Here is a 10779-nt window from a genome sequence, read left to right as displayed (position 1 = left end):
CCACGGGGCGGGGCCAGGGCAGGGGCAGGGAGGGGTGGGGGCGTGGCTAGAGAGTCTATCGGGGCGGGGCTGGACCGGAGGGCTGGACAGGGCGGGACTGAGTCTGCATGGAGAGCGGGCCAGGGCGGGACCGGACGGAGATGGACAGGGCCGACTGAGCGTCGGGGTGGGGCAGGGGCAGGGAGGGGGGGTGAGGGCGTGGCTAGAGTCGATCGGGGCGGGGCTGGACAGGGTTGGGCTGGACAGGGCGGGACTGAGTCTGCATCGGGGGCGGGCCAGGGCGGGGCCGGACGGGGATGGACAGGTCCGGGGCTGAGTTAACGACGGGGCGGGGCTGAATAGGGCGGGAGGCGGGGCTGAGAGTCAGCATGGGGCGGGCCAGTGATTCCGGCCCTGGGCTGAGGGTCTGGGGCTCAGACCTCACCCAGTTGGCGGCCTCAGTCTCCCTGAATGTTTGAAGGGCCACCCTGGCTGAGATGTCCAAGGCCCTGTGACAGTGAGATTCTGAGTTGTCTTCTTGTCCCCACAGTGGTGTCAGACCTGTGTGCCACAGGAGACCATGACTGTGAGCAGGTGTGCCTCAGCTCCCCGGGCTCCTACACCTGCGCCTGTCGGGAGGGCTTCACCTTGAACAGTGATGGCAAGACCTGCAATGGTCAGTGGGCTGGACACAGGCAAGCCCTGGGGAGGGTGGGGAGGGGGGCGGCTTGGCCACTCTCTAGGAAGCCCGTTCGAGCCTCTCTGCACTTTGCTTCTGGACCAATCTGCAAAGGTGATAGATGCCTCCTAGAACTTGGTGTCTGCAGAAAGTTACCTTCTGACTTCTGTCCCTCTTTGTCACGGTGGGTGGTGGGTTTAGTATGGTGGAAGGAGTTACACAGTCTTGAGTTCAACTCTTGGTGCCACTCCTTCTGAGTTGTATGATTTAATGGCTTTTGGAGCTTCAGTTTCCAACGCTAAAGAACAAGGCCAGGAACCTTGGCTTTCTAGAGGGAGTTTTGAGGACAAAACGGGCTGGGATAATCCTCAGTACAGAGTTTGGTGTGTGATGGGTTCCTGACTAGTGGTCAGGGTGAACGACTGGTCCCTAAGCTTCACCTCCTCTCCTTGCTACCCTTCCTAGCCTGCAGAGGCAGCAGCGGCAGTTCGGCCACTGACTTGGTCTTCCTCATTGATGGATCCAAAAGTGTGCGGCCGGAGAACTTTGAGCTGGTGAAGAAGTTCATCAATCAGATCGTGGACACGCTGGACGTGTCCGACAAACTGGCGCAGGTGGGGCTAGTGCAGTACTCGAGCTCTGTGCGCCAGGAGTTCCCGCTGGGCCGCTTCCACACGAAGAAGGACATTAAGGCGGCTGTGCGGAACATGTCATATATGGAGAAGGGCACCATGACCGGGGCTGCCCTCAAGTACCTCATTGACAATTCCTTCACTGTGTCCAGCGGGGCTAGGCCTGGGGCCCAGAAGGTGGGCATTGTCTTCACTGATGGCCGGAGCCAGGACTACATTAACGATGCCGCCAAGAAAGCCAAGGAACTTGGTAGGTGGTGCCTGGATCCTGAACGCCACTGACGGCCAGGAGTACCTAGGGAACAGCTCGACTATAGGTTGTCTGTTACTAGTGCCCTAAACCCAAGTTCAATGTGAATGAGGAGGGATGGGTTTGTCCAACTCTTTCTTATCGGGGATGAGAAAACGGAGGCCCCAGAAAAGTAAGCAGCTTGTTTCAATGGTCCTTTTGTAGGTGGGGTTTGGAGATTTTCCAGTCGAATGTTCCCCAGAACACACCGACTGTTGGAAGGCAACCCCACTTTGGGACAAGCCGGAGTCTCTGTTTTCAACACCTATTTAATGAGGATAATAATAGCCACCAGATGGATGATCATGGGGTGTATGAGGTTACGAAGCTCCCGGTCCAGAGAATCAGTACGGGTCTGACATAGGGTAGAACCTCAGTGAATGTTGGTTTCCTCAAGGTCTTTGTCCTAGGCACTGTGCCTGTAATTCCAGAAGCTGCCACCAGGAGGTGTCTGGTGTTGATCGCCTGGGCATTGCCCAGGAAGCTCAGCTGCGGCTGCCTGTCCCCATGACCACTGTCACTCATCTTGTTCCTCTTGGCAGGCTTTAAGATGTTTGCTGTGGGTGTGGGCAACGCCGTGGAGGACGAGCTGAGGGAAATCGCCTCAGAGCCCGTGGCAGAGCATTACTTCTACACGGCTGACTTCAAGACCATCAACCAGATTGGCAAGAGGTTGCAGAATAAGATCTGCGTGGGTTAGTGAGGCCAGGGATGGCATCGGTGGGAGGGGTGGGTGGGGCTCCGGGGGGAGACTGGGGAGCCATTCTGGAACTGGATGTGGGTGGGGAGAAGCAGGAGCTGGGGTGGCAACAAGAGTTGGCAGAAGCAGGAGGAGGGCTGGCCAGTCTCACTTTTGCAACCAGCAAACATAGGCTGAATGCTTATTACATGAATGGCACTGTTGTTAGTACTCTCCTAATATTAAATCATTCAATCCTAATTGGTAGAAATATTATTATTCCCATTTTACAGACAGGAAAACCGAGCCCAGAGGGGTGGAACAATCGTTAATAACCGGAGGCGCCAGGATTTGAACCTTGCTGCCTCCCCCGATCCTCCCAGTGGTAGAGAGGATGGATTCCAGAGTCAGAGATGCCTGAGTTTGTGCGTTTGCTCTGGCAGGAACTGGCTGTTGGCCAGGATCCCGTTGTTTCACTGCTCGGGTTCTTTATTTGTAAAATGGGATGATTAATGACTTCCAACCCAGAGTGTTGGATGAAGCCGCCAAGATGACCTCGAGGCCCCTAGCAGCAGTGCCCTGCATGCAGTGGGGGCCAGCACGGAGATGCTGGTATTGGAGGTTTTATCAGGGCTCTGTGGGGTTGGAGAACATTCGGAGTCTCCCCGTCCGTCACTTCTGGGAGTTCTGCCTCAGAACCCTACATGTGTCTCTGTCTTCTCAGCTCTCCCAGGCCCCCTGCACTCCCCCAAGACTCCCTAGTCCTGGCCCTAGGTTGTGACCGCTCCTCGCTCCCCCTGCCACACCACCACTCACCTTCCCTTTCTCTTTCCCTACTTCCTGCCCACTCCAGAGGAAGACCCGTGTGCCTGCGAGTCCATTGTGAAATTCCAGACCAAAGTGGAGGGGCTGCTGCAGGCCCTGACCAGGAAGCATATCCTTTCCCAGAGGCCACTGAGGGGCGGGGATTGGGGGGGCAGGGCACTGCAGGGCGGGAGAGGGAGCCACGCCCCTTGTGTGTGGGGTCCCAGGTGGGGACTCTGCCTCCTGCTGGAGACAGGCTGGACTCCGGACAGATGGGCTGGCACCGGCTTTGGTACTGATCCTGTCAAAAGCAGAGGCTCCTAGAGGGTAAACAGAGAAACCGAGGCAGAAGCCAAGATCTAGAGACTGGACACACATCCAGAGTCCTAGCCATGCTCAGGAAAACATGGAGCCTGTGGTCTCCCCTTTTCTCAGGCTCTCAGTGACACGAAGAATACCAGTCTCTACTCAGATGAGGCTGGGCCCGGAACAACTCCCCTGGCTCTGTCAGGACGGGGTGGGGGCCCAGGTGGGGGACCCAGCAGGCCTGAAGCTGCCACTGGGCAGGGCTGGGCCTTCAGGGCACACTGTAACAAGCGCGTTTTGGGGAAGGCACCATTCTGAGGGCAGTGACACTGGGGAGGACGCAAGCTGTAGATAGGGTGAGAGAACCCACTGGAAGAGAGGCTCTTGGGAGGTGGGGGACACAGGAAGTGGGGTCCCGAGTGCAGGTGGGACAGCCATCACCCCCCTGCTCTGGTCAGCCTGCGCCTGTCCTTAACCGCGAGTCCACTGGAAGCTGTGAGTAAGCGGCTGGCCGTCCTGGAGAACAGAGTCGTCTGAGGCTGCCTGTCCCCGCCATGGCCTCTCTCTCTCCCCACCGCAAGCACAGGCTGCCGAGTCCTGCGTGTGTCCCCTAGAGCCCCAAGTGTAGTCTAGCTTTGCCATTTCAGTGAGGGGGGGAGGGGCGGGCCCTGAGGGCACCAGGTCTCCCCCACCATCCTGCCAGCCCTGCTGGGTGTGTGTGTGAGTGTGCTAGGTGCCTGGCAGTGTCTGGGAGCGCGAGTGTGTGTGCGCGTGCATGGGCATGTGCACATGTGTTAGGAGCGTGGCTGTGTTTGGGAGCATGCGTGTGCGTGTGTGCATGCCTGAGGGCAGGCGTGTATCTAGAGCAGGGATGCGTGTGTGTGAGTGAGAACACAGGGGTGAGTGTGAGAGGGACTGCGTTTGCATTTTTTCAATTGAAAGCTTAATATATTCCTTTTTTTTTTTTAGTTAACCCTTTCTTGACTGCCAGTGCTGTGAATCTCTTTCCTGATTTTTCTATTCCCTTCTGAAAAACAATTAAATACGATTTAACTTAAGCCCTGAATGGGGCCAGAGGCAGTGTGGTCATTCGGGAAGCCGGACGAAGGCCTGGTGAGGGCGGCGGGTGCAGGGGGCCCCTACAGGGTGGCAACAGTGGTGGGAACAGTGGTGAAGGCCGCTACCCCAAATCCAGCGTGCGGTCGTCCTGCCCTTACAGGCTCTCCCTTCCTTCTCCAGCAGCCCTGCCCACAGTGGACTTGCGATGCCCTCATTATACACACGGGGAAGCTGTGTCTGGGTGTTCAGATGACTTGCTCAGCAAAGCATCAGCTGGAGAGATAGGACTTGTATCTAGGACTGCAAGACATCAAAGAAAAAGAAGAGCCATGACAGCAGATAGGCCGATTCAGGCATTCATTCATTCATTCAAGCATGCATGCATGCAGATGACAAACACAGAGCACAGGCCCATGGCAGGCAGTGGGAAGATGGTCGCCTACGAGGAAGACACAGTCCCTGCCCTTAATAGACTTACAGTAGAGTGCCCTATCACCCTCACCCAGCTGGGGAAAAAGAGTGGGTTTAAGTTGTAACAGGAGCCTATGGGCTGAGTGTATGTGCGTGAGTTAGAGATGCTGGGAGGGTCCCAGCCGCACCGGCCCTGGCCCCAGGTGCCCCCCCCCAGCCCCACACCCATGTTGGAGTCCTCTCTGTTCCCTCCTTGGGCGTCAGCAGCTTTGCCTCCATCCCAGCACAGATGGCAGCAGCCCCCCACCTCAGGGATGGCACATGAGAAAGTGTCCTGACCCCCATGTCCCCTCAGGTCTACCTGGGGTCTGCCGGCCTTGCCCAGGCCCCTCTGGAGCAGAGCCCCCTGCAATCTCAATCCCTCGTCTCCCAGAGTGGGAGCTTGGGTGATTTGCTGAACTCATTCCTGCATCATGGGGCATTTTTAGTGTTACTACTAGAGTCACACTTGAGAGCCCGTAACAGGCTTTTACGAGAGACTCAGACCATCCTGAGAGGGCTTCCTTAGAGGCAGTTTAAGCAGGCGGAATTACACCCCTGCACCCACCAAAACTCAGTGGCTCAAAACAACCACCTGTTACTGTCATGGTTCTGTGCGTTGGCTGGGCTTTGTGGGGTGGTTCTTCTGCTCCATGTGGAGTCGGCTGGGGTCACACTCGTGTGGGTCTCGACTAGGCTGGAGCCTCCAGCATGGCCCACTCACCTGCGCCAGAGCCCCCTGATGTGACCGTTGCGGGGGGAGACGGGGCTGCAAGGCCCGGCCTCTCTTTACTTCTCTCTCCACGTATGTCCCCAGGGGCTCTCCGGTGGGGGAGCCAGACTTCTTACCTGGCAGCCCAGGGCTTCTGAAAGCTTTTTAGGTCTGGGGCCCCACATTGGCATGGCGTGACTTTTGCTGCATTTTCTTGATGAAAGCAGTTTCAGGCCAGCCCAAACGCAAGGGGTGGGGAGGTACACTCCACTTCTCCATGGGGAGAGAGCAATGAAGAATTGGCGGCCACTTTTCATCTGCCGCAGGGGGGCACTCTCTGGTGTCCCATTCTGGCTACACTCCCTGCCTTGACCGTTCGTGATACCCAGGAAACCCTCGCGCCAAAGTGAGACGTACGTGGCTGAGCCCATTTCTGTTCCATGCAATGTGAGAGCCCTGACTCAGCCGATCTTTCACCTCTGTCTCCGACCCACGTGGTGGCCTTGGTGTCCTCGTTCTTGCTCCTCAGTTCTGGGGCCATCCTGGGTTCCAGGACCATGCCTCAGCTGCCTGGTAACTTGGTGGGGGCCCTTCACCCCTCTGGGTCCCCCACCTACATCCAAGACAAAGGATTCTGGCACCACCTCTCAGGTACTGCGGGGTGTCAATGAGGTGGGTGGGGGCACCCAGCACCGGACCCGCCCACACTTGGCACCCAGAGTGGGGTTGGCATCATTGCTGCCTTCTAGGGGGTGGTTTCCCAGACTCAGGGACACATCCAAGCCTGTCGGTGACTGAGCACCTCCCTTGTTCCCATCTGGGGCCAGTGTTCCTCGGGACACTGCAGCCACCTGGTCTCCAGCGGCTGTACCACCCGGGGCACCTGTTACCCGCTGGGAGACCAGAGTGTGCACCGTGGCTCTGGCCCACCTGCGTCCCCGCAGCTCCACCAGGAGGCAAAGACAAGGACAGCCCTGCCTCTGCTTGGAGGGGTGCCAGCACATGGGTGTGCCGCGGCTCAGGGAGGCGAGGCGCGGAGGGCGGCGTGAGCCTGCGAGCTTCTGGGGACAGCCAGCCACCTCCACCACTTCGTCCTGCGGCCAGGGATTGTCCAGCACCCGTGCCAGGCCCTCATCCAGACACCAGGAGTAGAACGAGCCCAGAGACGGCACAAGCCCCTGCGCTCCGGGGCTGACGTCCCAGCCTCGGTGTGTTTCTTGCTGTGTGAGCATGGACAAGCCATCCCTTCTCCCTGTGGGCCTTAGTTCTTCATCTGTTGAATGGAGAGAGGATCCAGAAACGAGCCGTCAACAAGGAGAATCTCCCGAGGGACGCACGGTGTCACTCAGAGCCCGAGGGCTGTCATTACTTCCTTGATGAAGTCAGACGAGAGAGAAGCGTGCCCGGGGGGCGCCTGTCTGGCCTGGCAGAGACCAAGCATCAGGCTCCGAGCTCCCAGGAACTATCCCATGGGGAGGTGACAGCGGAGGGGTTAGCAATTTGGGGGCCAACAGTCCTGGTGTGAGACCCCCCAGGCCCCCTTGTCTTGGACAGACTCCTTTGCCCTCCGACCTCAGCTTCCTCGACAGTAAACAGGGCAACAGCACCCTCCTCACAGTGTTGGTGCTGAGGGCACCTAGACGGGGGGCGGGGGGCTTGGCATGGTTGTGGCCAGCCCTGGAGGGCTCCCTGGAGGAGACGGCAGAGGTGGCTTAGCAGGGGGCCCGGGCGCTGCCCCTGCAGGGGAAGTTTGGAAGGTGAGGGGTGTGTGGGGGGGCGGCTGAAAAGGGGCACATGACTGGGAGGGAGGGGCAGGGGACAGTGAAGTCACCCTCCCCTCGTTTTTTCCTTCCTTCCCCATTTACTGAGCATTGCCAGAGGCCAAAGCACACACGAGGCATTCGGGATGAAATAGAAAATGCCCAGTGGTTTCTGGCCTCGTGGTGCTCCCAGCCTAGAGGGGCAGGCAGACATTGGACAGAAAGCCTCACAGGGAGCCCAGCTGCGGTAGCGGGCCTAGGACTTGGGGTATGCCACAGGGGCATACAACAGAGGGGCTTCCCCAGCCGTGAGGAGGTGGAGGAAGCTTCCTGGAGGCCGAATCTGAAGGCACTTTGGGAGTTAGGGAGGTAAAGGGGGCTGGGGAAGAGCGCGTCAAGTGGAGGGAATGGCGTGTGAGAGGGCCCTGAGGAGGAAGGTGTGCGGCCCTCATAGAGCCTGGATGCAGCTGCCTGTGGCGGGGTCCAGGGTGCAGGCCTAGGACCAGAGGAGGTGGGGACTGCACCTGCAGGGTGGTGTGAAGGCACGGGAGGGTTTTAGGAAACGAGGTGATGTGATTAGAAAGTAGGATAGAACTCTGATTAGAAATGCGGCTCATGTTTTCCCCACAAACACTTGATGGGGTGCGAGGCGGGCTGTGAAGGGACCTCAGCCGGGATGTGCAGGGACCGAAACCTCCCTCTCACACACCCACGGAGGTGCGGTGACCTGGAGGCTGGCCCTGCTGGGTCTTGTGCAGGGCGGCTGATCTCCCTGTCCCCGTGAAGCAGTGACATCCTTACTTGCAGGGAGAGGGGAGAAACTCCTCGGGACGGTGGCCCTGAGGACGCCGGCAAATCCTTCCAGTGACCCTGTGTGATAGCCTTAGTGTGACTTGTTTTACAGGTGATGAGATTGTTCAAGTCAGCGCAGGCACCGATTCCTGGGTTGACCCAAAGCTCAGGCCTTTCTTAAGAGCAGCACAAACTTAGCTTTGCCGCCTATGACGAGTGTTAAGCCATGGGCACATAGTAGGCCCTTGGAAAGTCCCAGTGGCTGGTCTCTTCCTCTGTCCTCCTCCCAGGTGGCCGGCAGGCTCAGAGTTTGGCAGAGGGCGGACCTCGTCCTAGAGGAGCCTGGAGCTGGACCCAGGAGCCCCAGGCAGAAGGGGCAGGGTTGGACCCCCACGGAGGGGCTGGTGGGAGCCAGGCAGGGAGTGAGCGCCTTGCCAAGGAGGCTGGGGGTTGGAGAAGGTGCTGGATGGGGAGACTGATCAGCACCCAGGGGCTTAGAACTGGCAGGCCTGAGGCTGTTGTTGGCCTGGCTCAGGCCCTGGTCGAGGCCGAGCTGGGGTGGGTTGGGAATCTGGGACCTCTGGGGCTGAGCCTCAGGATTTTCCAAGAAAGGAACAAATGGAAGGGGGTATGTGCCCAGAACTCGCCCATTTTTGAGTGGGAGAAGGTTGCTTCCTGTTTCCAACAGTGCCGCCCAAGCCATCCCATGGCAGGAGGGGGGAGTCCCAGGGAGGCCGGCAGGAGAAGCAGGGCAGGTCAACCACCTGGAGACCGGCCGGCCGGCACTGTGGCTCAGAACGGGCTGAGTTAGGGCTGGGTTGCAAGTGACAGAAATACCACACCAACCAGTGTCAGCACGAGAAGGGAGTTGATGGGATCCCCGTGATGGAGGGTGCTGGCGGAGGCGCTGGGCTCGGGGGCGTCTTTGGGCCTCCGGCTCTCTCCCCTCTTTTTTTTTAATTTTAAAGATTTTTATTTATTTATTTGAGAGAGAGAGACACAAGTAGGGGGAGAGGGAGAAGCAGACTCCCTGCTGGGCAGGGAGCCCGATGTGGGACTCGATCCCAGGACCCTGGGATCATGACCTGAGCTGAAGGCAGACGCCCAACTGACTGAGCCACCCAGGCACCACTGGCTCTCTCCACTCTTGACTGGTCTCCACCCTGGTGACCTCATGTCCAGCCAGACCCTCGTCTCAAGATGGCCCCATGCCCCCCAGCTCTGAGTTCACAGCCTTCAGCCTCCTTGGCTCAAGTGCCCACCCTTGAAAATCACTGTGGCCAGGGTGATGCAAGGCTCGGACTGGCCAGGCCGGGCTCTGCTTGTCCCTGGGTGACGGATGGATCAGGCACACAGGACGCCCCAGGACTACGAAGACTGAGTGGTTCCTCCAGGAGAAGGAAGGATGTGTAATCAGATCCAGGGTCTGGGTGCAGGCTGAGCAGAACCACCCCATATCCCCAACAGGTAGGCAGAGCCGGGGTTTTATTTAGATCCCAGCTGGAATAGATCCTGTGGATCCCATTCTTCCCTGTATGGGGAAGGGGGGACCACATCACCGGGCTCTGAGGAAGGTGAGGGCCGGCATCTTGGGGTCTTCCAAACCCCAACTCCTGCCAAACTCATCTTGATTCTCCCCACGTCGGTTGCAGGTCCCCAGGCAACCCACCCTCTCCATGTAATTCCCGCATCTTTCCCTGCTCTCCGTTTGATTAACAGAAGGTTATAAACAAGTCCCACGAAGAAGGAAAACCAGCGTCTCCCCAGGGCACCCATAGTCTATTGGCAGATGGCAAGTTACTTTGTAATCGATATTTTTGTTGTTTTGATTTGTGTATAGATAAACAGGACTAAACTAATTAGGATTTTTTCCCCCCTGTCTTTCCCCAGGTCTTGGATTACAATGGAAGTGCCTTGGCCCCACAGTGAATTGGTTACCAGGTTTCAATAACGGGTTTGTCTTTGCAATTACAGTTCATTAATGGATTTACAAGGGAGGGAAGACGGCACAGTCCGCTAAGGGGATTGTTTTGCATTTCTCCTCTTTTAATTACACGATTTTCTCCTGGATCAATGCTCTGTGAAAAATGGTGGTGGTGGGGGGGGTGTAGTCCCAACACCCCATCTGTTCCGGTTGCAAATGCAGTTAATATGGTAGGAGACAGTAGCTGCGCAGAGGCTTCCTGCTGCCCGGGTTAGGCCTGCCTCCTCTGGAGCTGCTGAGTGGCTGGGCAGCTCAGTCACCGTCGGGGGGGCTCGGGAGCTCGGTGCACACGAGGCTTGGTTGGCGTGGGGAGGGGCCGTCTCTGCTCTTGGGGTCAGAATCAGTTTTAGGACCCCCACTGAGTTACCTTTTCTTTTTGATCATCCACCAGATGTGAGCTGTTACACACACAATTTTGAATTCAAACTTCTCAGTGATGTTGTGAATAAATTTGTTTTGCAAACGGAGAAACCAAGGCTGCCAGATATAAAGTGTCACACAGCCAGTAAGTGGCAGGGCTGGGGTTTGAACCCTGGACTCTCTGGCTGCAAAGTCAGGACTCTTTCCAGAACATTGCCTCTCTGAGGTTCAGACTCACTGTGATGAAGGGGGGTTCTAGTCTTTTCTCTACAGGTTGGGACCATAGCAGGCTAA

At 57.7% G+C, this 10779-nt stretch overlaps 1 protein-coding gene across 1 annotated transcript in view; it reads left to right on the top strand.

Moving 5' to 3' along the window:
• Positions 1–7305, top strand: part of MATN1 (matrilin 1) — a 9134-nt gene extending 1829 nt beyond the window's left edge. Inside the window, exons 2-7 of the mRNA XM_081816841.1 lie at positions 530–655; positions 1124–1540; positions 2122–2274; positions 3112–3219; positions 6694–6797; positions 7144–7305. Of these exons, the coding sequence (XP_081672967.1) occupies positions 530–655; positions 1124–1540; positions 2122–2274; positions 3112–3219; positions 6694–6797; positions 7144–7305 (1070 nt within the window). The remainder of the gene's footprint in view (positions 1–529; positions 656–1123; positions 1541–2121; positions 2275–3111; positions 3220–6693; positions 6798–7143) is intronic.
• Positions 7306–10779: the final 3474 nt, after the last annotated feature.

This window comes from Leptonychotes weddellii, chromosome 4 (assembly GCF_054177405.1).
Source record: "Leptonychotes weddellii isolate Sample4059 chromosome 4, ASM5417740v2, whole genome shotgun sequence".
NCBI lineage: Eukaryota > Metazoa > Chordata > Mammalia > Carnivora > Phocidae > Leptonychotes > Leptonychotes weddellii.
This window is presented reverse-complemented; position numbering and strand designations above follow the sequence as displayed.